This window comes from Chiroxiphia lanceolata, chromosome 1 (genome assembly GCF_009829145.1).
Source record: "Chiroxiphia lanceolata isolate bChiLan1 chromosome 1, bChiLan1.pri, whole genome shotgun sequence".
Taxonomy (NCBI): Eukaryota; Metazoa; Chordata; class Aves; order Passeriformes; family Pipridae; genus Chiroxiphia; species Chiroxiphia lanceolata.
This window is the reverse complement of record NC_045637.1, coordinates 97,309,620-97,337,376: the sequence shown is the minus strand read 5'-3', so window position 1 is coordinate 97,337,376 and position 27,757 is coordinate 97,309,620. Positions and strand designations below refer to the sequence as shown.

General features: G+C 39.3%; 1 protein-coding gene across 1 annotated transcript in view; it reads left to right on the top strand.

Annotated features, from left to right (window-relative positions):
* Positions 1-27,757, top strand: part of LOC116790523 (collagen alpha-1(XV) chain-like) — a 124,834-nt gene that overhangs the window by 42,802 nt on the left and 54,275 nt on the right. The window contains 8 exon segments of the mRNA XM_032695946.1: positions 6,622-6,748; positions 8,015-8,133; positions 11,074-11,202; positions 13,971-14,033; positions 18,295-18,372; positions 19,408-19,470; positions 21,622-21,747; positions 25,470-25,538. Coding sequence (XP_032551837.1) covers positions 6,622-6,748; positions 8,015-8,133; positions 11,074-11,202; positions 13,971-14,033; positions 18,295-18,372; positions 19,408-19,470; positions 21,622-21,747; positions 25,470-25,538 — 774 coding nt within the window.

Below are 27,757 nucleotides of genomic sequence, written 5' to 3'. Positions count from 1 at the left end.
CTGCATCAGTATTTATCTCAGTAAATGCTGGAGCCGAGAATATATGAGTGTCATGGTTTGAGATAGCCCAAAATCCAATTCCCTAACTCCATCCCCCTCCCACATCTCAACCCAATGTGAGATGGGTTTTTCCAGACAAAACACAACCAGACTCAAAGTGGGGGAAAGGGAATATATTACAGTGACTATACAAATAAATACTACAATACATTATACACACGACTACAACTATCTCTACCATGACATAAGTATTTACAATGGATCAGATCTCTTCTCCCCTCCAAATAAAAGTCCAGGAGGGAAAGAAGGACAGATCCCTTCCAGTCCCTCAGGGCAGCAGCTTCTTCAGAGTAGCAGTCACTAAGCAGCAGCATCTTCTAAGGCAGCAGGCTCTCTCTGTCTCTTCTGTTTCTTGTAGCAGCTGATAGCTGGATCTCTGCCAGCACACACAAGGGGGGTATCCCCCTCGGCCACTCGTCTCTCCAAACGAGTGGTCTTCCGTGGGCTTCGTCACCCCAGACAAGGTCGTATCACCACGTCATATCACGAAGCACAGGGGGTCTTCGTGACAGTCTGGTATCTCCAGGAGATTCAAGCTCCTTGCAGGGCCTCTGTGCCCTGTCTCAGGCTGTGAGCTTCTTTGTAGCTTGCAGCAAGGGAGGGCCTCAAGGCCAACCTCCCCCACTCCATCCTGGCTGAGCTCTCAGGACGATCGAGCTTCTCAGCTCCTCTCTCTCTCTCTCCGCTGCTGCATGTACTTCAGGGCTCCTCTCAAAATAGGAGTCCATCTATTCCTCCTTCTCGGAGGTCTCAAAGGAGTTTGGGGGGTCTGGTATCAGTTCTTACCCCCAGAACTCTGTAGAACTCTGCTGCTGACTCTCTCTTCCTCGGCTCTCCTTCCAGGAGTTCTTTCTCTGGTGCTGCATGTCTCTGTTGCTCCGTCTTATCTCTTCTGGCTCTCTGCCACCATTTCTCTGGTCAGTGCCAGCTGCTGCTTTCTCCGGCCACTGCCCACGGCCACTGCCCATGATGGAGAAAACATCTCCCAGCATAACTACAGGCACCTAGCCCAGCATTATGCTGTTCCAGGTCCCCACAGGCCCCCCGCTGGGGCTGGGGGCCAAAGCCCCCCTGTGGGGCTCAGAGCCCCTTCCTCGCGTGGCTCACAACATGGCCACCTTCTTCTCCCTCAAACTACAACTCTTCTCTTCCGGTCTGGTTGTGATATGTTTACATTTTTTGCAGGAGCGCTCATTGGACAGAATTTCAAAGCTTCCAGGGGTTTCCACCCCTTGGGGTCTACCACTTTTCTTATCCTCTGGGGGAAAACAAAGTCCAAACCACTACAATGAGTTTAGTGGACCTCATCTGAGTTTTTCATCCTTGAATTTCTCGCTTTGTTGTTTGGGGTTTTTTAACGCATGCAAATTTTACGGTCCCTAGATTCCTGCTTCAAAATTCCTTAGTATATTTAATGACAGGTTTTGTGAAGGACGTAAACCTTTTGGTTTTGCCCTTCTGAACATGCTGACTTCAGCTCTCACGGGGTAGTTCATCAATAGGAAGACAGAGTGAACTATTGTTCCTTACCGTAACACTTGTGATTTTAGAGATACCTAATCACTTTGTGTTCCCTCTCCCTTTTTGTGCCAGGTTTAAGTGTTCCAGTCCATTCCTCACAATGAAACTTTCTGTCTTTCTCTCTTTTTTTTTTTTAATCCAAGTACTTATTGATTCCTCTAGGGAAAATCAGTAGGTTTGTGAGAAATGAATTTACAGAAACATGCTCACATTTCCCTAATATAACACGTACTTCAGCTCTCTCATTGTTGAATCCTTCAAGAATCCATGGGTGAATTCTATTTGGTTGTAATTCGCTTAGTCAGTATGTTTCCTAACCTTTTCATAAAAAGACTTCAGTTTTAGACATATCCTCTGCTGAGTTTCCCAGTAATACTTTTTGCAGGAATTCTGACTCTTCCAAGGTCAACGTGAATGCAAGGAAACCTTATTTCTTTTGCTATGAGCTTAAAATTCTCTGATCACTCATTTTACAACTTTGTTGAGTATTGACCTGGCCTCCTGCTCCTGATGTGTTTGAAAAGAGATTAATTATTAAATTTTAATAATATTTATGCATTTTACATATAGCTCATTAAACTCATTTTGGTCTGCCTTGTGCTTTTCATAGAATCATGGACTAGCCAAGTTTTGAGAGGGACATCCTGTCTAACTTTCTTCTCAAAGCAGAGCCAGGTACAGCAGGAGGCTCAGTGAGCAGTTTGTTCAGTACCAGTGTGTTTTGGATTTTCTCAAGGATGGAGACTCCACTGCCTCTCTGTTTCATTGTAGTTTTTTTACTGTCATAGAACCAGATTTTCTTGTATTTTCATTTGTGTCCATTGTCTCTTTTCCCTTTGCTGGCTACCACTAAAAAGGATCTGGCTCTGTCTTCTTTGCTCCCTCGTATCAGGATTTTGTACACATTGATAAGACTGGTCTGTGCCTTCTTTCTTGAGGCAGTCCTTCCTCTCTTCCTCTAATATGTCAAAAGGCTGGCAGCTGGCCCCCAGCCAGTATTGCTGCATGGGGTAATTCCTCACTGTATGCAGGACTTGAATTTTACTTCGCTGAACTGCTACAGCCAGCTAGGGTTCTTCTGAATGGCAGCAAAATCACCCAGTGCTTGATGACTCCTCTGTATTTTGCATCACATCCCAAAATTTAATACAGAAATCTTACTGTGCTTTGACTTTTTCTCATTTGGATGCAACTGCAGCTAATTCAAGAAAGATATCTGGATAGCTACTCTATTTAGAAAAACTTAATTTTTTTAGGTATTATTTTAAGTTTCTTTTTAATAACCTTCTTGCACTATTCAAAATTACACACAGCAGTAGTAGAGTTTCTGGCTTTTATTCCTCCTTCTGAAGGATGTGGTTTGATCCCAGCTGGCCACTAAACACTGCACAGCCACTCACTCACTGACCCACCAACAAGAAAACTCGTGGTTGAGATAAAGATGGTTTAATAGGTAAAGCAAAAGCCAGACACATGAGCAAAGCAAAACAAGGAATTAATTCACTGCTTCCCAGGAGCCAGCAAGTGTTCAGCCATCCCCAAGGCAACAGAAGTCCATTGCACAGAATGGTGACTTGGGAAGACAAATACCATCACCTTGAACATCCTCCCCTTCCTCCTTCTTCCCCCAGCTTTATATACTGCAGTGACGCCAGGTGGCCTGTGTTATCCCTGTGGTCAGTTGGGGTCAGCTGTCCTGGCTGTGTCCCCTCCCAGTTCCTTGTGCACCTCCAGCCTCCTCACTAGCGGGGTGGGGTGAGAGGTAGAAAAAGCCTTGGCTTTGTGTGAGCACTGCTCAGCAATAACAAAAACATCCCTGTGTTATCCAACACCATTTTCAGCACAAATCCAAACACAGTGCCATACCGGCTACTGTGAAGAAAATTAACTCTACCCCAGCAAAAAACAGCACACAAGAATGTTGTTTCTCAGCATAATCTCAGCATATTACTTGCTGTTGCAGAGTACAAAAAGTAGAAAATTTCTATTTTAATGAGCAAGTATTATTCTTAGATAGGTAAAAAATAGTGACAGATCTATGATTTACATGAATAGGGACCTGAAAGTGTAATAGCAATTGCTTATCACTATATACCACCCCCCAGGAGTAAAAATGTGACATTTTCCTTTAGTTTTCCAAGCATGTGAGATCAGTCTTGGATGCCAAAATGTTATTTCAAGATCTGACAACGTTGAAGTAGTACAGCAATGTCATGCCTTCTTCAGAAGACCTAGAAGTTGCCTACAGTTGAATTCCGTAATTAAGCTAGAATTAATGTTACAGAAGGAAAAATGTTACAGAAAAAGTATTACATAATATAATTTATTATTTGCTAATGATGAAGTTGTGGTTGTCGTAAATGAAGAGACAAAACATACTTTTTCCTGATTCACCTCTTGAAGTTGCTCATCGAAGATTATATCATTGCAAACATTTTTACATTCAACTATAATACTTCCACTTGCTTTATTTTAATTTCTCCACAAATTATTATCTGTTATGATGTTATTTTAATTTGCTTGTTGAAATGTTTTTAAGACTGTCTGGTAAACTGAATGATGCTTTAAGCACACAAATAATTTTCTCTGAAGTGTTACACTGCAATGTTAATAAAGAAAATATATATATGGCAGATTATCGCCCTTTGACAACAAGAAAGAAATAAGCTTCACATAGCTCTTTTTGGTTCTTCAGACACTTTTTGGTGGCAGACTGTCAATGTCTTGGACTGTGTAGAAATAATCTTCACTGTGTCTGTGTTCAGTCCCAGTTAGTACTACAGTAACTCTTTGTGTGAGCCAGTCTCAGAATGGATAATGATACATAGATTTGTGAGTCAACTAATCATAAACCTGAAAGGCCAGTAAATGATTATTCTCTTCAAAATGCAAGAACTTCATGTGAAAGTATTTCCTTGGATTGCACACATAGTTTTTTCTAAAATGCCTGGAGAATTTCAAAGGCTATACCAGCATGTCATTATGTAGTCTCCTTCAGCAAAATGCTGTTGATTAATGCTATTGTCAAATTAGAAATGCTTAAAAGCAGTCGTGGGATTTGTATCCCTTCCAGAGTGACTGCCCATGGAGATTTAATGGGTTTATTCTTTAGAAATATTAAGCAAGAGACAGAGAAACAAATGACAGTTTAACAATCAGTACAGCCACTGACAGACATTTCTAAGAAGGTTTATATTTATCTTCTACTCTGAAAAACAACTGAAAAATAACAAATCAGTACTTCAAAGCAAATTGCTATGCTGAGATGAAATGAACAAGCCAAAGGTCATAATTGAAATTACATCTGAATAAAGACACTTAGCAGCGTTTATGGTGTATATTCTAACTTGTATTTTTCTAGTAAATACTTCCATACTGTGCAGTAGGAATGAGTAGCATTATTTGAATTAGTTCAGAATATTCCCACTGAGGAAAACCCTCAGTTTCTGGATTAGGGTATATGTATGGATGCCAAGAACTGTCAGTAAAGAAGCCTAAACCATAAGAAGATGGTCTAGGTTCTACAGAAAGTCTTGTCTTTATTACCAGAGGACAGAAAATATAGTTCTTCTTTATAACTATTTCTCAAAATAAAGGTTTACAATCTTTGTCCTACTGTTCTTTTATTTATCTTAGCAGTCAGTAATAAACAGAAGGAATGCTTTATAGACTATGCAATGGACGCATTCTGAATTGTGTGAACTATTTTCTACTGTTTATGTGAAGTATTGGTTACTCTGCATCAGCAGAGGGAAGTCACTGTACATTGCATTTAAAGAGAAAAGTTGGTCTTCCTTTCCAAAGTCGCAAAGATCCAGTCTTACTAAAGATTTAAAATACAAACCCCTGTAATACGTGACTAGCTTAACAACATACTTTTACTGTGATTCAGATAAACAAGGTGCATAAAAAGGTTTATTCGTCTCTAAAGAGTAATTGAAATTGAATGAGTTGAAATTGAAACAGAATGTCAAGAACAAGATGTATAATAATAAGATAAATAAAAGCAGAGGAAACATGAATCTGTTTCTTTCTCAAGGGGAGTAAATAAATAAAATAAAAGTACTTTCATTAGCTATAGTGGGGATCACATCTGGCCCGCTGTGGAAAAAATTTCATTTCCCCTTCAAATGAAGCACTAAAGCCTATTTTCAATATGTTTTTCAATAACAAGAAGTATCCTGAAATTTTTCCTCAATTTTAAAGGATGGTGCTACCTCTCTTCCTTTCACTGAGAATTCAGGAACAATTTCAGCAAGCCCTTATTATGGCATTTTGCACATATAAACCTGGTTCAAGACCAGGATGCATGGCCCCGTAATTCTACTCCAGGTTACCCTGGCAACATCACTTTTAGATTTTATTTCAATTGCACATGCAGGTTTGCATGAAGTAATCTCCTCATTCCACTGAGACAGCCCTTCTCCAGATCTCTCATCCCAGGAGGGAGTAGGCTCTTTACATTCCTGCATGCAGCTGATGCAAGGCTATCGAAGTGACCACCCATTGCCTACCCACAGACAGCCTGGGGAAGCAGGGGGTACCAGCCAGGCTCTTAAACCTGCAGTGAGAAGTGTACATTTCTTGTGGTTTTCTTCCTCTCTAGGGGTTTGTCAAGTGTACATCACTTGCTTTGGAGGAATGGAGTTCAAAGGTATTTTGCTAGTTTTTCCCAAGATGCTTGACCAAATTGGTGTGACATCTGCTGATAAGCAGAAACTAGATTAGTACTGTAAAGAGAAAAATGAGATAGAAGGTGAAATAAATTAAAAACTTGTAAATGAAAGAGGGTGCATATATTGGCCATTAATAAATTTTGGTTTTCATGATAGCAATGAGAGTTAATATTTCTAGAGGAAGCAAAAGTGTTATGGCAGATACTGGCAAGATAATAATTGGGAAAGATCTAGATTTCTGTTTTGCTTCATAGATGTGGCAATTCTGATTACTGTACTTTGAGGAAGGTAATCTAGTGATTCTTGCTTTAAAATATGTGATAAGCCTTTACTCTAAACAGCTCTTTGGGATTTTTTTTTTTAGCCTGAGGATACGTTGGCTGAGCCGGTGGAAGCCCCCCCAACTATATTGTCTTATTTGGAAGAAAATGATTTCTCCGGAAATCAGAGATCAGAAGAAACCTCTGAAGCAGCTAAATTAAAAGAACAAGGCACTGCCTCGGGTTTGGGGATTTTATTTGGGGAGTGGGGTCTCTAGTTCTCTGAGTCTGTCATTTCCCTGTGTATGAAAAACCACTGTCATATTTTGGATGCTACCAGGAAAGGAAAATCCTATGGTTTTGTACATCCTGTGTGCTAGAAAAGAATTGGCACATCGAACATTTGGTCTTTTTGAAACTGCTGTCTGTTAGACTGCAATTTGTTAATAGCATCAAAGGTAGTAACTGCAAAGTGGTAGCAACTATAGCCAGCGTTAAATACATCTCTCACTTTTCCCTCCATATAAGGACATATCTCATTCTCACTGTTAAAAATGCAGAGAATAGATTTACCCTTCTATAGTGTGAAAATTTCAGTCACTGAACTATGGTTTATATTTTGCAATTATAAAAAAAATGGAAATTGCATAAAACTAAGAAACTGACCTGAGGAGCTGCTGCTGGGACGCTCTACAACACTCTAGTAAAGTGCAGGCATTAAGCAAAGGGAATGAAAGGAGAAAAATCCTCTTCATTCTGCTCAGGTCAGTAAGAAGTATGGCACCCCTTGAGACATACCTTTGCAAACAGTCCTACTGTCTCTGAAGCCATGTGGCACCTTTCAAAGGGATTAAGATGGGTATTTATTTGGTGACCTGTTAAAGTAAAGCACAGCCTTTCATATAAAACTGAATACCACCATTGAATAAAAAACTATATCCTACTTCTCTTTCCTGAATAGAATGTCAATCTGCCTAGTGCACCAGTAGGGTGTTTTGGATGTAAGCGTAGGCAGCAAAGCTATGAGAGTAAGACATAATACATTGAGGAATCCAATCCTCTGCTAACAAGACAACTTCAGTGCACTCCTAGAAAGCAAAAAGAAAAGCTGGTTGTCTTAATAAGGCCAAAGATAATGTTCTTATTTAAATGTTGTACATACTGCAGATAGTACCTGTTGTACTTACCTCTTATTTTTTATGTTATATAGCTGACAAATAGGCAACCATTAGACTAGGACTTGAGGCAAAAATTATGATGCAATACAACCCTGGTCCTTAAAACAGACATTTGTGTTATAATTTTACTCTCACTTTTATTTTCTTTCCTTTTAAAATTTTCAGAGTTACAAAATGATTAATATTAATCTTTGGTATGTATTTTGGTCATAATCTAAATAATTACTTTCTTTGTACAACTTGCAGCATCTGTCTCTGATAAATACCTCTGGGCAGGTTTTATTTTGCCCTCTCAATAGTAAGTGATTATTTTATTTAGATTCAACTGTCATGGAAACTGGACAAGGAAACAGCGAGTCTACTACTGTCACGCAGAAAATCTTAAGAGAAGAAGATGGCTCTGCTGCTGGTGTTTTGCCAGAAGTAAGCGGAGAGGAGGTCTGTATAATGGTTTTATCATATACCTTTTTGTCCTAAGAACAGGAATTACAGGTCTTTCTCTGAGTTGGTACCTCTAGCTATTCCATCTTAGCAGCATGGCAAAATAAAAGCTACTTTTTAAATTCTTGAATATCTTGTCCAGATATCAGACTGAAAAGCACTTACACTACATAGAAGTTTGCATCTATAACCATTGAAATGGGCTTGAGATTTTTGACTAACAAAATGAGTTTGTTCTTTTGGTTTTGCTTCTTTTTTAATTTTACATCTAAGAAAGTGAGGAACAAAGAAAATAACCAGCTAAATCCCCATCATAAAAGTCCACAATTTTTATGCCCAAAAAGCAAACATCTTGGTCTTAGTCACAGTAACCACCTCGCAGGTGAAAGTCCTACTTCCTTCTCTGAAACAGGACATATAAACAGATTTAAAATTACACCAAGTGCTTCTGTATGAAGTACTAAGTGCAAAGAAGTCTTTCGTTATCACACTCCTTCATTATCAGGTGATCCAGACAGAAGACTGACACTAAACCACATTAAATGCTAAACCACACTCCTATGCCAGAAATCCATTCTTTGTATTGATTGAAAGTGTAGTCAGTTATGACAGCTTCTCTTTGCCAGAAATTGTACAGCATCACGAATGGCAGAAATTTAGAATAAAAGATCCACATCGTGTGTGTTTAGTCAAGTGTTTAAGGTTGCTCCTTACAGAGTCTTCTGTATTTACTGTGATAAGTTATAACAAGTGGTGAAACATTAGGTTATGGATGATCCATTGGAGATGACATACAAGAGGTTTTAATATTTGTTGGAGAACTTCCAAATATAATTCCTCTAACATTTTCATGCCCGCATTCACATTTTTTAAAACAGTAATTTTAATGTCAGATGAACATTGCATTCGTGCAATCTTTCTTTTTTTTTTTCCCCCAGTTTTGGGCCATTTTTCTTAAATAAAAATTCAGTCTTGGTTTAAGAAGTATGACACATAAAGCTTAAATCTATTGTGACAAGTAGTTTTGCTATACTTATTCATCTTTACAAGTTTTTTTCTTGACCTTATTTCAATTTCCATATGCTTTTCACTGCATAGATAACCAGGATGATTATATAATATGCTAATGAGCAATCTTTTAGAAAATATTAGTAAAAAAAATTGTTACTGCCATTCGTCTCCCAGTTTTTAGTTGTGCCTGGTGATACTCCTTCCTCCAATGCTCCAGTCTCTCTAGATCCCTCTTCAAGGCCTCTTGGCCTTTGGGGGAGTCAGCAGCACCTCCCAGTTTGGTATCATCTGCAAACCTAGTAATGGTGCATTCAACTCCTGTAACCAGGTCACTGATAAACATATTGAACAAACCCTAGAGTCGAACCCTGAGCAATGCCATTAGTGACAGGTCACCAGCCATATGTAGCCCTATTCACTGCAACCCTTGAGTTCTGCCCTTCAGCCAGTTCTTTACCCAGTGCACCATAAACCTGCTCATCTCACACTTGGACAACTTGCCCCAAAGGATGCTGTGAAGGACAGTTTCAGAAGCCTTACTAAAATCCAGAAAAATCACATCCATCTCTGCCCTTCATCCGTTCGTTATGTGAGTGACCTCATCACAGAAAGGTATCAAATTAGTTAAACAGGACTTTGCCTTTGGGAACCCATGTTGAGTGTGCTTGATGATCGCAGTATTCTTTAAATGCCTTTTGATAGTACTCAGTATAATCTTCTTCTTAATTTTTCCAGGAACTGAGGTTAGACTAACAGATCTGTAGTTCCCTGCATCTTCCCTTGCATCCTTTTTGTAGACTGGAATAATGCTGGCTATCTTCCAGTCAATAGGGACCTCCTCAGACTCCCAAGACCTTTACTAGATGGTTGAGAGGACGTCCTACCATGACATCCACTAGCTCCTTCAGTACTGTTAAAAATCTGTATCAACAATCCTGTTATCTTATTCAGGTTATGATCTTACCCACAGCTTAACTAAGTAGATTCTCTTCTAACACTTTTTCAGATGGGAAAAAATGAGACGAGATTAAAAAAAAATTGCTGGGCTGGATTTTGGGACCTTTCCTTGTGACAAAACCCAGAAAGGTCTTTAAAAAATCAGCTAACAGTTCTTCTGTTAAAAGCTGTCATCCTGCTAATTTTAAAATGCTTGGAATGTAACTATGTTACATCTCTCCTAGTTTCATTAGCTGCTAATGAAACTCAAAATATTTCATCAGTGCTATAAAATATGAGTAAATCCTAGTGTTTATTTCAAAATACAGTAATGACTTAAATGTTCCATCCTGTACACTGGATTTTAATTTAAATATGAATTAGTGTCTGAGCTTCATTCCTGAAAGGTTTTGTTTTATTCCTGGAATATTTTAAATTATTCCTTTTATTGTTCTTACTTTCTCTTGACTAAATACTAATGCTTAGCAATATTTTGGTCTTGTTTGCTGTCCATTTTTACTCTTTGCTATCAGTTTTCCTGTTTCATCTTCTGTCACATTCTTACCAAACAGGACATATAACCCTCTTTTGTCAGTTTCGTAGATCTTGGGGGAGTTGGCTGAAGCATTCCTAAACATGTCTATTTTAACTCTCACAATTTTCTCCCAGGCAGATTCAGTCTGGGAAAATAGCCTTTTTCAAACCTATTTTATTGATTTAGACTGTGCGGATTTATGCAGGTATAAAATTAGATCATGGTCATTTGCATCTAGGTAACCAGTTCAGTGAGCAACTTCTTTGTATGTGCATAAATGAGCTCTAATATGGATTGTCTTTGCTGAATGGAATATACTGTTTATACGGTGCCTATAAGATTTGTGACTGCATTGAACAAGGCAAGGATTCTAAGAGGGAAGGGGGGGAAGAAAGAGGGAAAAATGGGAAAAGTAATGCAACATGTTTTTCATATATCATATTTTATTTATTCAGGGCCAAAAAGGTCAGGAAGTAGAGGATGGATCCACAGGATCTCTAGGAGGGTCAGGAGCAGAAGATTTGCAAAAAAAACATCAAGGACCTCCTGGACCTCCAAGGAAACTTGGACAACTTGATCAGCCTGTGAGTATTTTCTATCTGTTGAAAGAATGTATTTTAGAAAGGGCAATAGCCAGCCATCACACGTGCGTGAAGGGCTGTAACTGCACAGCCTTACACACTGGCATCAGCTGTACTTCTACAAGATGGGTTTTAGCCCATCAACAATCAGGAGCATCACACCTGCATTGCGCATGTGTCAATGGCTACAAAAGGGCCTGATGAGTGACAATCATGAGAAAGCACAAGGCGAACAACTTATGTGCCATCAAATAGGTATTCTTAGAGCAATAATTCCACCAACTCTTTGGGCAGCCATTGCAGCACCCTCCCAGCTGTCAGATTTGTTTGTACACAAAGGTGCAGAACTCACATACCTCCTTCAGTGGCTTCTGTACATCCAGCATGTTTCACACTTCAAATCCTTCTGGACCACCAGCATAAGATGCATACAGTTAAAAAGAGGTGCAAAACAGATCACACTGTAGCACAGTGTTTGTTACAGTTCTGGTTCATTATTTTGTCCCTGCATGACACATCAAAATATAGTTAAGTGCTTTTCTCCTTTGTTGTTTCTATGTTACAGTGTTTTATTTACCCTTCTAAAGAACATGTTTTATTTTAGGGCAGTCCTGGTAGAAATGGGTTACCTATAAGTACTCTTTTGTACACATTTTGGTTAACTAAATTAAAAAAACCACAACAATATATTTTATGAGGCTCTGCTACATTGAGGCTTAAGCAGCAAAGTGCTTTCTTTGTCTCCTCTCTTTAGAAGCCAGTTCTGGTGCTGTAGTTGACTTCCTCAGGTTGCCAAGAGAGCAAGATCCAGGTTTCTAAGAGAAACGTAGCTGTCATATTCCATGCATGTCTCAGCTGCTGTTGTGCATCTGTCCTCTGTTGATATTTTACTGCCTGGCTTCTTTGTTTCCTTACTCATTTATCTGTTGCTGCTACTTTGTGCATCTTTCCCCTCTCTAAGACCTTCCCAGCCAGAGGCTGTCACCATTCCCATGCCTGCTGCTGTTTTTGTATACTGCCATGTACCATTGCTGGGAGCTTCCTGTCCCTTCCTGCCCTCTGCAGTTGAACCTCAAATGGAACTCGTATGTTGTAAAATATTAGAAAATTAATTCAGTAGTCATTCATAGGATGCATTATTCAGTCCCTTCCTGAATTCTGCCTTCAGACATTGGTATGTACAAAGAAATACAGCTGGGTTTGCAAATATCAGGTTATGTGTCATTAGAGTGGTTTTAGACAAGAAGTTTATATTTACTGTATTAACAGAAGCCTGACTACTTTCAAGCAGAATATTTTCGAAGAAAATTCTTTGAAACCAATATGTTTAGAGAAAATTCTTCAAATGTAATGGAAATGCTTTGAAAGCAATTGTTTTGTCCTTGTGAAACAATCCTATTTCCTGTCATAGACATTTTGTTATATCTTGTGAAATGAACCATTGTCTTGTATTTTTTATAGTTACTCTTTTGTCTATGTGCATCTGGGTTCCAGTCTTACATATACCTCTGCAACTTTTCTATTGGATTGGTGAGGCTTCACTCAGCAATAAAATTGCACTAGATTTATATTGGTTATGCATTTGCCACTTTTCTAAAAATTTGCTACCAGTTACTTTACATGAAAAATCATCATAGGAAGAAAAACCACCTTTTAGTCTCACAGATACATTTTTCTCCGTAATGACTTTATACAATCCACCTTTAAAATTACTACAGCTCTAAAACTTGACCAGTAGAGTCCATAACCATAGCTGTTGAGATTCCCAAAATGCCATTAGGGAAAATACTATTTATTTGCCTTCTGAATTTTTTCTTCAGTGTCCGAACTGAATTCATAAATAGCCCCATTTTATAATAGCACTGGCTTTAAAGCTGGTGGGAGTTCTTTGAGCTAATTAACAAGCCTCTATTAGGAAAAGCATATGTGTATTATATGTAGGTAATATGAAGGTTATTTGTGATTCATTTGACTGGTGAAGTTTAGAATGGAAAATGGTGTGAAATGCTATCTAGTATCACACATTCCCTGTCAGATGTATGTCTTCAGGAAGCATCCTAATTGGTAGAAACTGAATAGATTCAGGTGAGTCAAGACAAAAAATGCTTTAGCAGATGGTGGCAACAGGCTAAGGTTAATGGTATGATTTGGTGCACTCAGAGCAGCAGTTTGCAGAAGTGTGTTACAAATACATCTTTCTATTCTCTGTTGACTATCACTTCTCTATGAAATGAGATGTCTTTCCAATGTCCAGTTCCTCATAGTTTGAAAGTTGTCAGGGAAGAGGCAGAATTTTAGCCCAGAATTTACCTGCTGTAGGCATATTCAGCAACTTTGCAATATTTCAAGATTTTCTTACTTCTCAGATAAGTAAATGCCTGAGACAGAAAATTTGAAGAGGACTTCTCAGACAGGTGTCACTATTTATTTTAACAGAACATTACAGTTTTCAAAATATTTGTCATCAGTACTACGGTGGTCCAGTTAGCACTCTGTCAAATCCAAATGCAGCCTACCAAGTGTTTCCATCTGTATCCCCCAAACCCACAAAGTGGCTCCTCTGCCACTTTGTTGTGGGAAGTGCAGTGGTGGTGAGAGGCAGATTTTGTGCACTGCCAGCTGCATAGAGGTCCGAGTCCCAAATCTCCTTCTACTGCGGAAACCAAAAGTTAGAAACTAGCACCCTTATATCCAGCCTCTGCTGAAAGTGTACAGCCTGTTTAACCTGCACAAATGATAATGTCTAATTAAAAAAAGTTATTTTCTTTTAGGGTAAAAATAGACTTCAGGAATTGCCAGGACTGAAAGGAAAAGCAGGCCTAAAAGGTGAAAAGGTATGTGTCCTGTTAATAAACAACAGCCAGGTACCATTTATGCTTAGAGATATGTTAATTTGTACATATTTGTATTGGTATGGTCTGGGAGATAGATGTGGAATCATGGGAAGAATTTAAGCATTCTACTGTTCATCCAGGAATGCATGGAGGTCACCATAACAGAATCATAAGTATTTTTCAAGGATATGAATAAATTTCAGCTATAGAAAAAGTTGGGTTTTTACAGAAGAGCTAAGGAAGATATATTGAACACTAAATAACTAAATAAAGAAAAGTCAGTTGTTATATATGACTGCTTTGGGTAACTTACTCCACTGACTAAGTGATTTAACTGAGGTAGTGTAATCAAATTACCCTTAGGAAATGAACATAATTGAAATAAGAGCTAAACCATCTGAAGTAACAACTTGTATCTCTTCTGAGATAAAGTGAGATATAATAGATTAATCTGTTATTAAAGTACATGTTGTACACAAAATTGGTATACAGACAGTTACTTCAAGTGCCAAATTAATAATCCCTTTCATCTGTTTACCAGAACAATACAGTCACTTTCCAACAGAGATGAATTATCTACAGCACTTACCAGCCAGCTCAGTGCTTCTGAGATAAATCGCACAGTCAGCACTGAGAATAGTAATACACAGTTTCTAGGTTTTACTAATAATAACAATTCCATATTGGTAATTAATCACACGTATATCTTGGTATTCTCAAAGGCACATTATAGTTCAAATAGAAATAGAGTTAACAGGGTCTTGAGTGATGACCACTGTATGTTAGGAATTAAGATCACAGTAGTTGCCCATTTTGGGCAACACTGTATCCAGAGAACAACATAGGTTTGAGAGTCAGACTGGTTTTGCCCCAGAAAGTACATGGACTCAAAAGCCTGTCAGCCCTTGCATGATTGGGCTGCAGTGAAGCAGTGGCTGTTTTGCTTTTGGAAAGCCACCATTGGAACAGTGCATATGCACTATTAGGCCTCCCCCTAGGCTCAATAACCTGTGGTACAGCAGCTTCTGAGAGGAAAGGTATCATCTTGCATAGTCCAATTGGTGGCAGGGATTCATGCTTTCGTTTGAGCTGGCACTGTTCCCAGCTGCAACTGCTGCTAGGTGATCATTCTGATCATTCTGATCTTCAGCAACAAGTGCTACAGCTACACTGCCAAATGGAACTGGGCAAGGAACTGACTGATTTGCTGATATTTGGAACTTGTGAGCATGGTCCCTGACAATGTTTTGTCCCATGTCAAATAGACTTCTCTCGGACAATGCCTTGAGGGTAACATTAGCTGTTAACTGTTCCCACTATGCTGCAAGATAAGACTGTGCATAGGCTGGCTCTGTGCTCCCCCAGTGCCATCCAGTAGGCTTTTTACTTTGAAATACTCATGCTGATGGATTGCAATACAGTTCTCATGTTATTTCAGGAAAAGTGCACAAAAACCCCATACTCAAAATACTAGCTTTGAACATACACAGCTAAAAGGAGGCCCAGGGCCAGCTAAGTACTGTGAGTCCAGCCAGTCTGTTCTACCTGACCTCAGGGCCAAAGAATGGTCCCCAGCCTTAGTTTATTCATTAGAATAGCCATCGGAAGGAGAATATTTCAGCAACAGGAGAAGCAGCTTAGCTCTGGAGAGCTAAAGCTATATTGGGAAGGCAAAACCTCCAGTAATCTCTTCTTGATTACTTTTATGACTATTTTAGTAAGGACATCTTAAGCTTAGATTTTCATTTTAAAATTTGGACTAATATTTTCGAGGGACACTTCAAAGAGACATTGTGAAAATAAGTTAACAAATGGGCACTAAAAATCCTAACAATAGGTTCAAAAGCACTAAGGAAAACTGCCAGCTTCATATGCAGAGCTTTTTCTTGGCAATGCTTTCATCATCATCATCATCATCATGGCTGGGCTTCGCGAATGAAGATTTGGGGAGGGCTCTACCCACGTTTGTTACAAGTGCGCTGATGGCTAAAAAGGCCAATACGAGATAGGCATGTCCGATTGCAAAAGGCACAGCAGAAAGACTCCTTAGATGGAATATTCTGCAAGACATGATTCTTTCTGCATTGCCTTTTCTCCTCAAGGGTGATCCTGCGTGTGTTCTCAAAGGCATCAGCAGCATTATAGATGGTGTGTCTCCAGACCTCCTGATTATAGGCCAGAGTAGACCAGTTATGTTGATCAATATGGCCAAGGCTGAGATGTTGTTTCAGGGAGTCCTTGAATCTTCTCTTCAGGGCTCCTCTCTTGCAGCAGCCGGTGGCAAGTTCACCATAGAGCAAGATCTTGGGGAGGCGGTGGTCCTTCATCCTTGAGACGTGCCCTCCCCAACACTCTCAGTAACATGACCTCAATACTTGTGACTGCTGCTTGTTCTAGAACAGACGTGTTAGTCACATAATCTGACCAGTGGATGTTTAGGATTGTACAAAGGCAGCGTTGGTGGAAGCGTTCTAGGAGACGCAGGTGGTGGTAGTAGATGACCCATGACTCAGATCCATATAAGAGAGTGGACAGCACAATGGCTCTGTAAACACTGATCTTTGTACTTTTCTTCAAGTGTTTATTTCGCCAAACTCTTTTATGAAGCTTTCCGAAAGCACTGTATGCCTTTGCTAACCTGTTGTCTATCTCCCCGTCAATCTTACCATTCGAGGAGATGAGGCTACCTAGGTAATTAAACTGCTGGACTGATTTGAGCTCTGAGGCAATGCTTTAAACAGACCCGATTCCTGCAGTAGAAAGCAGGACAAAGAAGAAGACACTGATCTGATCCTCTTTTACACATGTGAATAATTTTTAAGTTATTAGTTGTTCAGAAAATCATTTCATTATCCCAATCAGTGTGATTTCCTAGGACTGGCTGTGTTCACAGGGGGAGCAAAGCTTAAAGAATTATCTGTGCACACACACAAAAATTCAAACCAGTTATACTCTTCAAAGAGAATCGGCATTTTTTTTTCAGCATAATAATACTGAAATTTGAGGAACTGCCTGCCTGTTTCTGGTTCTTCTCACTGAAAATGGAAAGCTGGGAATGAATGGGGTGCTACATATCAGTGGAGAGTGGGGAGCTGGTTGCCACTTTTTCACTATGGTCCATGTTCTGCACAGAGATACATGAGATGCTCCTTATGGAGGGAATGGCTGCGGTTAGGCTTCCAAAACAATGACTGTGATCCAAATGTGAGAGCTGGGGGGTTTTTGTCTTCCTTGCAGTGCACACAAAGTGGAAGAAGTTGCATGAAAATAAACACCAAAAACTGACAGAAGCTAATGTAATAATCACTGGAAAAGCAAAGTATATGTTAAAATTAATGAAGAGCATCTGTAAAATAACACACTGGCAGACAGTAAAAATAGCCCCAAATGAATTAAACACATTCTCTGTGGACATGACTGAAGTGTCACTATAGGAACCGTTTGACAAAGCCACAGGGAACAAAGAACTGAATGAATACATTTATCTAATTAATTCTCTAATTAATAAAGAGCAAGTGACCAAGAGGCAGGTAAAAGTCAGTGTTTCCTGCTATGTAACTGAATATGTGAATTTAAAAAACACAATTAAAATGCTCATAATCTCAGATAGTAAACTCGCAGGTTAGAAGGTAAAGCATGGATCAGTAGAGGCAGAACCTCAACTCTTGACTCCAGTGAAAAATACTGGACTTGGGCAGAAAAATTATTAAAATTCACAAACATCTTAAGCTGAAGCAGTTCAAACTAACCTCAGCAAAATATCAGAGGTGATGTAAGAAAGCCAAAGTAGAAGAGATGGTACTAATTATAAAAGAAAATGACACATATCTGAACAGTGTCTTTCATTGTGTTGACACTAGATAAAGATCAATTTATAGGAAAAAAATCATGATGTGGTGGTATTGGAAAAAGCGTTACAGATCTGTGGTGTGACCACACATGTATTTATTTGTATCCTAAAAATGCAAGTTCCACAGTAAAACTTTATTCTGGCAAGATATATACACTGTCAATGCTGCTTGTACATTTGCAAATTCATTGCAGAAGCTAAAAAAAGGAAGAGATCTTTCTTTCTTTGCCGATGCAAAGATCATGTTTCTTGAGAACTTGCTTAGAAATGAACAAAGTTCAACTCTGCTCATAGCATCTAAGCAGTCGCTTTTGTTGTTTCTTGTGACTGGAAATCCACACAGATTGTAGCTAATGCTTATAGTATTTATATGGTTAAATCCTTGCTGGTTTATCTTAATTCCCATTTCAGGGTGATCCTGGTGAGGGATTACCAGGACCCCCCGGACTACTAGGACCAGCAGGACCATCTGCTCCTTCCAGAGGCTTAGTGAGTATTTGGGGATCTCTGTCAATGAGCTCAGCTTGCCACAGAGGAATCCAGAACTAAATAGGTTTTCACTGGGAAAGTAGCCTGACTGCCACAGATAAAATAATGTTTTCTAAAACAGTCATGCAGAAGTGCAAAGAAATGCCTGATTAAGATGTGTGCATACTGTAAGCTACATAAACACCCAGCATTCTCTGACTTCAAGAGACTAGCAAGGCAGCAACAGATCCCTAGGACAAGGTGCTCCAATCCAACAGCTTTACCCAGTCAAAGGCCACTTCTATAAATATAACAGTGAACACCAGGTCCTGCACCACCTTAACTTTCTTGTTCTGTGTGATACCAAGTTTCAAGGCCTTTAATTCTGGAGTGAAGTGGAGGAATTCTCAGTGCATCCTTAACTCCCAGACTTTTGAAACATTAGCTTTTGTACTACAATAACAGATTCAGGCAGTACTTCTCTCCATGCTTTGGTTTTTAGTTTGCAAAACATACACAGCTATGAAACTCATCAAGAACTAAACACTAAAGTGTTTTTTTAACAAAATATTTTAGAAAAAGCTTCAGTAAATTAATTTTGCCTTATAAAATGCCTCTTTTGATTCCAGTTGTGAGAATCTTAGAATCTGGCTTTTTAACCAATAGGCACATTCTAGGAAACAGTGGTTATTTGTTAGGTATGTGTTTTGGGATATTTTTAATCTTGACAGGTATCTTTCTGAAGTTAAAATTTGTCTGAGATATTGCTTCATCTTCAGTTCACTTAGTCATATAGCATGTGTGTCCTGCAGGATAGTTGTCACTGTGCTCATAGAGCATCTGCAGGTAAATATAGTGCTCAGTGTCTGCAAAATAAGATGGTATGAAACACCAGAAACGTGACTGAAATGTGTTTGTTGTATTATAATTTATTTCACCAGTGGCAGACTGCTGCAAGGATATTGACTATAGCTGTATTTCCAGTAATTGTCAGGTGATATTTTCATTTGTGACCTTTAGAAGCAATATTTTAAAATGGGATTCTCCTAATTTCAGAATAGACTGGAACCCGAAGAATCAGGTTCTGGAGATCATGACAGAGAGACTGAGATTTTAATTGTAAGTATATGTTGATATTTCTCATTAACATAGTAAAGAGCTTTATTTTACTCCTCCAGATCATAGAAGGTCAATTTCAAAATGTAAATTTTGTACATGCTTAATTTACAGCATCCAGAAAGGATTTGTAGGGTTTCATTTCAAGATCTGAAAAGGCCTTAGTGTATGTGAGTGGGGAAGAAGTATGAGAAAGAAGGAGGAGGACAACAAAGAAGTAACAGCAAGAGGACTTTTTAAAACGAGAAAATGCTTTTAATAGAAGACAGTAAAGAGGAGAGCAGTGGCAATCATAGATCCATAGAATCGTAGAAAGACTCAGACTGGATTGGGATATTAAATGTCATCTTGTTCCAACCCCTCTGCCATGGGCAGGGATACCTTCCACTAGACCCGGTTGCTAAAAACCCCATCCAGCCTGGTCTTGAAGACTGCCAGGGATCGGACATTCAAGCTTCTCTGGGCAACCTGTTCCAGTGCCTCACCCCCCCTCACAGTAAAAATTTCTTCCTAATATCTAATCTACTCTCTGTCAGTTTGAAGCCATCTCTGCCTTGTCATATCAGAACATGCCCTTGTAAATAGTCCCTCTCCTGCTCTCTTGTAAGCCCCCTTTAGTCACTGGAAGGTAATACTATTCTTTGCTTTTTTGAGTTTGGAGTACCTGTTCTAAAAAAATGAGTGTGTCTGTATGAAATGCTTTACAATGCAGCTTCTGACAAAGTGAACATCAGTAATACTGCAGCTTTCTGAGTTCATTGTGTTTCCAATGAACTCCAGAATGCTATAGCATACTGAGGCCTTTCCTTTGCAACACAACTAGTGGTATTTTTCATTCTCTCAGGATGGTTTCTGCCTCAAGGCTTCTGTTTCTTTTTTTTCCTTTCTTATCTTGCTCAATACCTTATTCTCAAGGCTCTTCAGAACACAATTGCCAAAAGCTGAAAGTTAGTTATCATGCCTGATTTAGGAGGTTCTTTAGATGCCCTGTGTAGGTAATGAGACAGGTGAGTGCTTGGAAAGCTCTGTTAACTGTACTGAAAGTCCAAGATGACCCTCTTCCTAACAGAATCCCTTAGATGACCTTAAGTCAGAATTAAAGATTTTTTGATTTTCAGTGACATGGCCCAAAATTTCCAACTTTACGTGTTTGCCTGCTAATGCAAGCAGCAACAAGGATAGAATTGCACAAGAGAGAGTATTTGCAAATGCACTATTTCTCCTAAAGTAACATTTCATTCGATTCAGTTTAATTACATCTGCTCATGTCTATGCAGGATAGATCTTCAGAGTAGAGGCCATTTTTACGGCACTAAGCACTTGACCACGAGTGGAAATTCTTAGTGCTCCAAAAACAGCATGGAGAAACCCTTTGAAATGGTAGTTGAGAAAAAACTAACCACTTTCCTCTGTACAATGATCCCTTGGTTTCATTATGGTTAAGTCTCTTAACTTTAGATCGATCCTCAGGATATGTCTAAGGTCTTTACTGGGCTGCAGAGAGCTGATACAAATTTTTTTGGTTTTCAATTTCCTGCTTGCTGATGCATGCCATGAAGTGGCACAATTCAGAGAACAAGGGTGAGGGAGGTGCAGGAACAAGTTAAGTCAGTAGCACCTGCATTCAGTTAATTAGGATCAAAAAGGAGCGTTTGGACCTTGACTGGTGTTTTTGATAAAGAGAGTTCTGTGTTCTCAAAGAGAACACTGCTTTATGGCCTTCATGCTCTGCATGTTTTTCCTGTGGCTGAATACAGTCAAATATGATGTGGAGGGAGGGTCAAAACACCAGTTTAGGATGATCCTGGGAATTTCGATTAACTAAAAGACAAACACTAGGTACTGTTTACAAGAGAATATGAATAAAAGGGGAATGCTGTAAAAGATCGGCGGACAAATCCCAAAATCAAATTCTGTGTGGTGTGCAGCCTCATTTCTTTCAGCACCCATATTTGCCATAGGAGCTCGGTGTGACCCTACGAAAGGAGTGTATATGTGAAACTGAAATTGGTTCTTAATGAAGAAAAGGTGGGGTGGAAACCCAAACTGAGAGTTTTATATACCCGAACATCATGTGTGACCTTTTTACTGTTCCGTGTATATACAAATGAACCTGGTTAGGGTAATTTCTAACAGTGCTTCTGATTTATCCAGGGTCTTCCTGGGCTACCAGGCCCTCCAGGACTGCCTGGTCTTCCAGGAAAGCCAGGACCTGATTCAGGTGTAGGACCTCCTGGGTCACCAGGGGAAGATGGAGCTTCTGGGGAACCAGGCCCTGAAGTGAGTACCCATACATGATGTTTTTTCTGTCCTGCAACACTAAGTTCTAAGGCTGACAGTCTATGTAATTCTTTAAAAAATTGCAGAATATTTTTCATTTAAGAGGTTGGATTTTATTCAAATTTTGCACAAAAAGAAAAGTCTTGTTATCCAAAGCACATTACTTCACAGCAGGATGTACATTTGGCAGATGGATACTGGTAATCTGGACCAGAATAAGTAAAAAGGAAGAATCCTTTTACCAAGACTGCATAAGCTGCAGGGAATTTGTAGAATAAATAGAATTTTCCTCTTTCAGGAACTCCCTTTTCTTTAGCTAGGTAGAAGCACTTATTCCTGTGGACATGTGAAATATAGTTCTATTGTAAAAAAGTTGCTAAGGTTTGAGTGTTACCTATTTGTTAATAAATCCTCAGTAAAGTGTTTTTTTCAGTGAAGAAAACCAATTTTTTAGCACTGATCAGCTCTGAGAATCCTCTCTGGAACTAATAGATTAGCTCAGTTAGGTAGAGCATGGTGCTAATAATGCCAAGGTTGCACATTCAATCCCTGGCTATTCACTTAAGATGATCCTTGTGGGTCCCAACTCAGAATAATCTGTGATTCTGTATATTAGTAATATGGTTCCCTTATTCCCTATCAACCATCTGCCAGTAGCAGTTGTACTCACGCTAGATTTGACCTATACATTCATGCTACCTTCAAAGTAGGTCACCATTACTGTATCTGACAAGGTGTAATTAGCATATATTAAAGAAATGTATTGGTGACAGATGTTAAAAAGGAGATCTCATTACATCTCAGCTGCCTTGGCATGTTTTTTTTTTGAGGATAACTAAGTTGGGAGTTAATACAATATCTAAGAAGTGTTTGGCCATCAAGGTGGAAAGCAGCATCCTTTGTGCAGAGAGAAATTAAGCACCTGAAAATCTTTAATATGGGATTCAAGTGCATAGGAAGCTGGTGAAATCCGTTATTCTCTGCACCTACTGATTGTAATACAGATGACATTCTACATTAAAAAAATAGTCTGAAATGCTGACCAGATGTCATTAAACTGTTAAGCTCCCAACAGTTATTTTTTTTTTCCTTTTGAATCCAAGACAGGTCTAATTGTATTGAGGATTACAACTGTAATTTTAAGAAAGTCCATTGACAAGTCTTGTAAAATAGTCAGTTACCCTAATGCTTTATTTGCTGCATTTGACATAGTGCTGTATTAGATTAAAAGGTGCTCTATAATAGTGTCTTTGCAATTCAAAATATAGTTTCAACTTTCCTGACTATGGCTGTTTACATGTCTTTAGAAGATAAAGTAACTAGAATGGCCTAGGATATATTGCTAAAATTTGCCACAAAATAATAATGTAAAAATGAATTCAAAGAAAATGGAGAAATATGTATTGACTAATCTTTTATTTTAAATATTAATGTAATCCCTCTTGTGTAATCTAGGATTTCACAGGCCATGGCATTAATTACTTGTAGCCACCCAATTCTCTGATCAAACAGAAATAATTGTTGTCCACTTTCAGCGTAATTCCTGGGAGACATATCAATTAAAAAAGTAAAAGTTAAATGTTAAACAGACTACTGAAGTATGTTTTCAGAAGAATCAGACCAGGACAAGTCTTCAGGCTGCTGAAGGAAAACTCCAGCTATTAACAGTACAGACCCACATATTCCCACAATTTCAGATGACCTAAGAAGCTGTCATTCTACTCTACAAAGATATGCACACATTTGCACAGTCTCTGGGTAAATGAAGTGAAATCTATTCCCAGTAGAAATTTTTGTGTGGGAATCCTCATTTAGTAACACGTTGAAATATTTTTGTTATTAAGGGTCTTCATCTGTGAATTCTAATTTCAGAAGACTAGCCAATTACTTGAAGTTGCAGACAGGCTTAAGTCCTTGCTAAATCAAAGACTTTGTGATGTAACATCTCTTCTCTTAAGAAACATGCCTTGGAAATGTTTGAGCAAAGGCTGTGTTTTGTAATGGTAAATATCGCCTCACAAACTGCTCTACATTGCATCTGATACTGATCTGATATTGACCTGATTACACATTTTCTAAATGCTACGTGAAGTTAAATTGCCTCATGGCATTGTATAAGGATAGTTTCTATCGTATTTTTTTCATTTGAGGTAGCTCACAAATGCATTAATATACTCTGATGAGAATAACAAATCTCCCAGTGTTGCCTGCTGGCTAAAAAGAGAAACTATCCCAAAGTTCTAAAGGTAATAAGCAATTTTAGCACGATGGAACTTAAAATTGCTGAGCAGCATAGGGGAAGTAGCATAGGGGAAGTAGCCAGTAAACTTTAGAACAATTATTGTTGTTAGACCAACCTCTCTTCTTCTTCTGTTTATGTAATTATACCAAAATACAATATGAAAATGTTTGAAACATACTGAAAATATTTCTGATCTTTTTAATAATAAAAGTAATCCATTAGTTACTCTGTGACATACAGTGAATCCAAAGGGCAAAAGCAGGGAGGAAAAAAATAAAGACAGCAGGAAAAGTGAGCCTTTTTTGATGATTCTGAAAACATCAGAGGAAAACATTTCTATCTGCTTCTGCAACCATTTACATCCTTCCCAAAAACAAAATGAATAAATAAATGTATAAAAGATCCCCAGAGGCCTGAATACACACCGTAAATTTAATAAAGGCTTTCAGAGCCAATTTAAAAAATATAGGCCATGCAAAATAGCATGTAACTGTTACCTTTCTTGCACGTGTAGTTACTGTGGGCTGGACATCAATACCTGTACTGATTGATTCATTGACCTTACGAAGACAGTTTTTCTCAGCCTGCCTACTCACTCAAAAGCATGCTAAGTCATGGATACAACACAGGAGATTGGGTGGAGAATTTAATATACATTTTTCAAGGCAAAATTAAACGTGGGGTATCATGACAATCTGAGCATCATCAGCCAAAGCAAAGTGGCAGCACCTTTTTTTTCTGCAGGAAGACTTCTTAGGAGTACTTTTCTTAAAAGTATAGGAATGCACCTGCAGGCTCAGCCAACCTAGGGACACTTGACAAAGTGAGTCTGAATAAACACCAGCACTCCCCTGCATGGAAAGGTGAGACCCAGCCTCATTGTTCCCATGCTGGGGTATCACTAGGTTGTTGTGAATCAAGACCTCTGTCACCCTACTGGCTTCTCTGTTTGCAGTGACAACACAGAAGCCTCCTGTTTGACACCATGCCCTCTGTATCACAACTGCTTTTAATGATTCTTTGATTACCTGGCCACATTCTGATTTTGTCAATATCAAGGTTTTCTCAGCTGGGTCTCATCTAGCACTGATATTGCCAAAAAATGTGGATACCTGAGATGCCTGGGATTTCAACCTCATTGCATCTTTTGTAGTGTTGTCAAAACCTTCTTGGATAGCACCACTATTTTGCGTGCTAACGTTATATCCACATCATGCTGGGTTTTATTTTTGTTTACTGTTTCATGATTATTTGATATAATTTTCTATTAAAATGCATCTAAATACTGTATTGATGCAAAGCCAAAATCTCAAAAGACAAGAAATAAAAGTGTTAAAACTTAATGGTGTGAGGTACTACCTGGTGCTACACATTAGTCTTTGATAATGCTGTATCATCAGCTGGTCCAAAATACTTAAATACATGTGCTAGAAACTGGGCTCTTGAATGGCACCTGCCTTAGATTCACTATCATCCACAGGGTCCTCAAGGTCTCAAGGTCCTCCTGGCGTGATGGAGTGTTGGCCCACCAGGGTGGAAGGGAGAAAAGGTAAGTTAAATGTCTGTCTTGCTCCTGCTTCAGTGGAAAATCTTTGTCAATTCTAGGCTGCAAAAATCATAAATAGTTGTCCCTGCAACACATTAGCAGCTGATTTCCATATTTTTTATTGGAATCCAGCGGCTAATGGCTTATTAAAACACATCTCAACAGGCATTTTCAAAAATCCAGAATTTCCTATTGGATACTGTCTCATTTTCTGCAGCATGCAATATTCAAAATGCAATATGAACTACTCTGTTGTGATTTGCCACTAAAAAGCCCTTCATGACTGGGCTCAGACAAGTGAGGTCTGTAGGGGGAAAAAGGAAACTCCAGGCTAATCCAGCCTGCACGGACTGACAGCACGTTATGTGACAGGTGAGGAGAGTCTGAAGGAGCTAAAACCATTTAATGTGGCGAACAGGAGACAAAGCAATGGTTGACTTTGGCTGGACACCAGGGACCCATGAAAGCCACTCTATGACTTCCCTGCCCAGATGGACAGAGAGAATGTGATGAAAGGCTCATGTGTTGAGATTAGGACAGGGAGATCAACCAGAAATTACTGTCACAGGCAAAACAGACTCAATGTGGGGAAATTAATCTAATGTATTGCCAATCAAAAGATCAGAATCAGATAATGGAAATAAAACCATATCTTAAAAACACCTTCCCTTAACCTCTCCCTTCTTCCCAGCTTTAACTTCACTCCCAATCTCTCTACCTCCTCCACCCCAGCCAGTGCAGGGGGATGGGGAATGGGGATTGCGGTCAGTTCATCACATGTTGGCTCTGTCACTGCTTCCTCCTCAGGAGGAGGACTCCTTACAGTCTTCCCCTGCTCTAGGATGGTGTCTCTCCCACGGGAGACAGTCCTCCACAAACTTCTCCAACAGGATTCCTTCCCACAGGCCACAGTTCTTCATGAACTGCTCCAGCTCAGGCCCCTTCCACACACAGTCCTCCAGGAACAGACTGCTCCTGCATGGGTCCCACATGGCATCACAGGTCCTGACAGGAGTCTACTTCCAGTGTGGGCTTCCCTTCCTTCCTGAAGGGGGTCGTAGCCCCCTTCAGGCACATCCACCTGCTCCAGTGTAGGGCTCCTCCACAGGCTGCAGGTGGATCTCTGCTCCGCTGTGGACCTCCATGGGCTGCAGGGGCACAGCCTGTCTCACCATTATCTTCACCATGGACTTCAGGGGAATCTCTGTTCCAACCCCTGGAGCACCTCCTCCCCCTCCTTCTGCACTGATCTTCATGTCTGCAGGGCTGCTCCTCTTGCATATTCTCACTCCTCTCTAATCTGGCTGCATTTGCTCCTGTGCAGTAATTCTTTTCCCTCTTTAACTCTGTTATTCCAGAAGTGCTTCCACCATCACTGATTGGCTCAGCCTTGACCACTGGTGGGTCTGTCCTAGAGCCGGTTGGCGTTGGCTCTGTCAGACATAGGGAATGCTTCTGGCAGCTTCTCACAGAAGCCATGCCTGTAGCCTGCCCATTACCAAGATTTTGCCATGCAAACCCAGTATGGAAGGCTACAAAGTTTGCATTTTAAGTACTGAATCGATATTTTTCACCCCACTTCAAGAATGATGTGGAGAAAACAGAGACAAAGACTACAGGACAATTTCATCCTCTAGTGAGCTTCTACAAGACGCTTTATGCACAAGAACTTGAAAATAGATTCCCAAGTGTACATTGTAAGCTCACACACTGTAAGAGAAATTAAAAAGCAAGACTTAAATGGCCAGAATATTGATTTATTTTTGTCTCTGAAGGCTGATGGTTCTGAGTTGTGACTTCAAAAGCCTGAGGTTGTTAAAAGTTCAGCCCATATGGGAACTAGCAGCTATCCAGAAAACGCAGTATATATATTACAAAGCAGGCACCCAAAATCTGTGCCCATTGTAATAAGTGGCATGTGTTTTATATGAAGGAGTCTAGGAATAGAAAGAAGTCTAGCTGAAGTAAACTGAATCTGAATTGCATATTATAGGAAGAGACTGATGTGGAAAGGGAAGTGATTGGAAGAAACAGTAAATTTTCCAAAAATGCATAATCCTCAAAAAAAGGACAAAACTCAAATGTTTTGCCTCACTAAGCGTGTTTTGCTGCATAGTGTGTATTTGATAAAAGTTCAATCAGAAATTAAGTACTACATATTTGCATCTGCTCAATACAATCCCAAGCACACTGGCATAATAGAATTTTTTACATTTCTACTT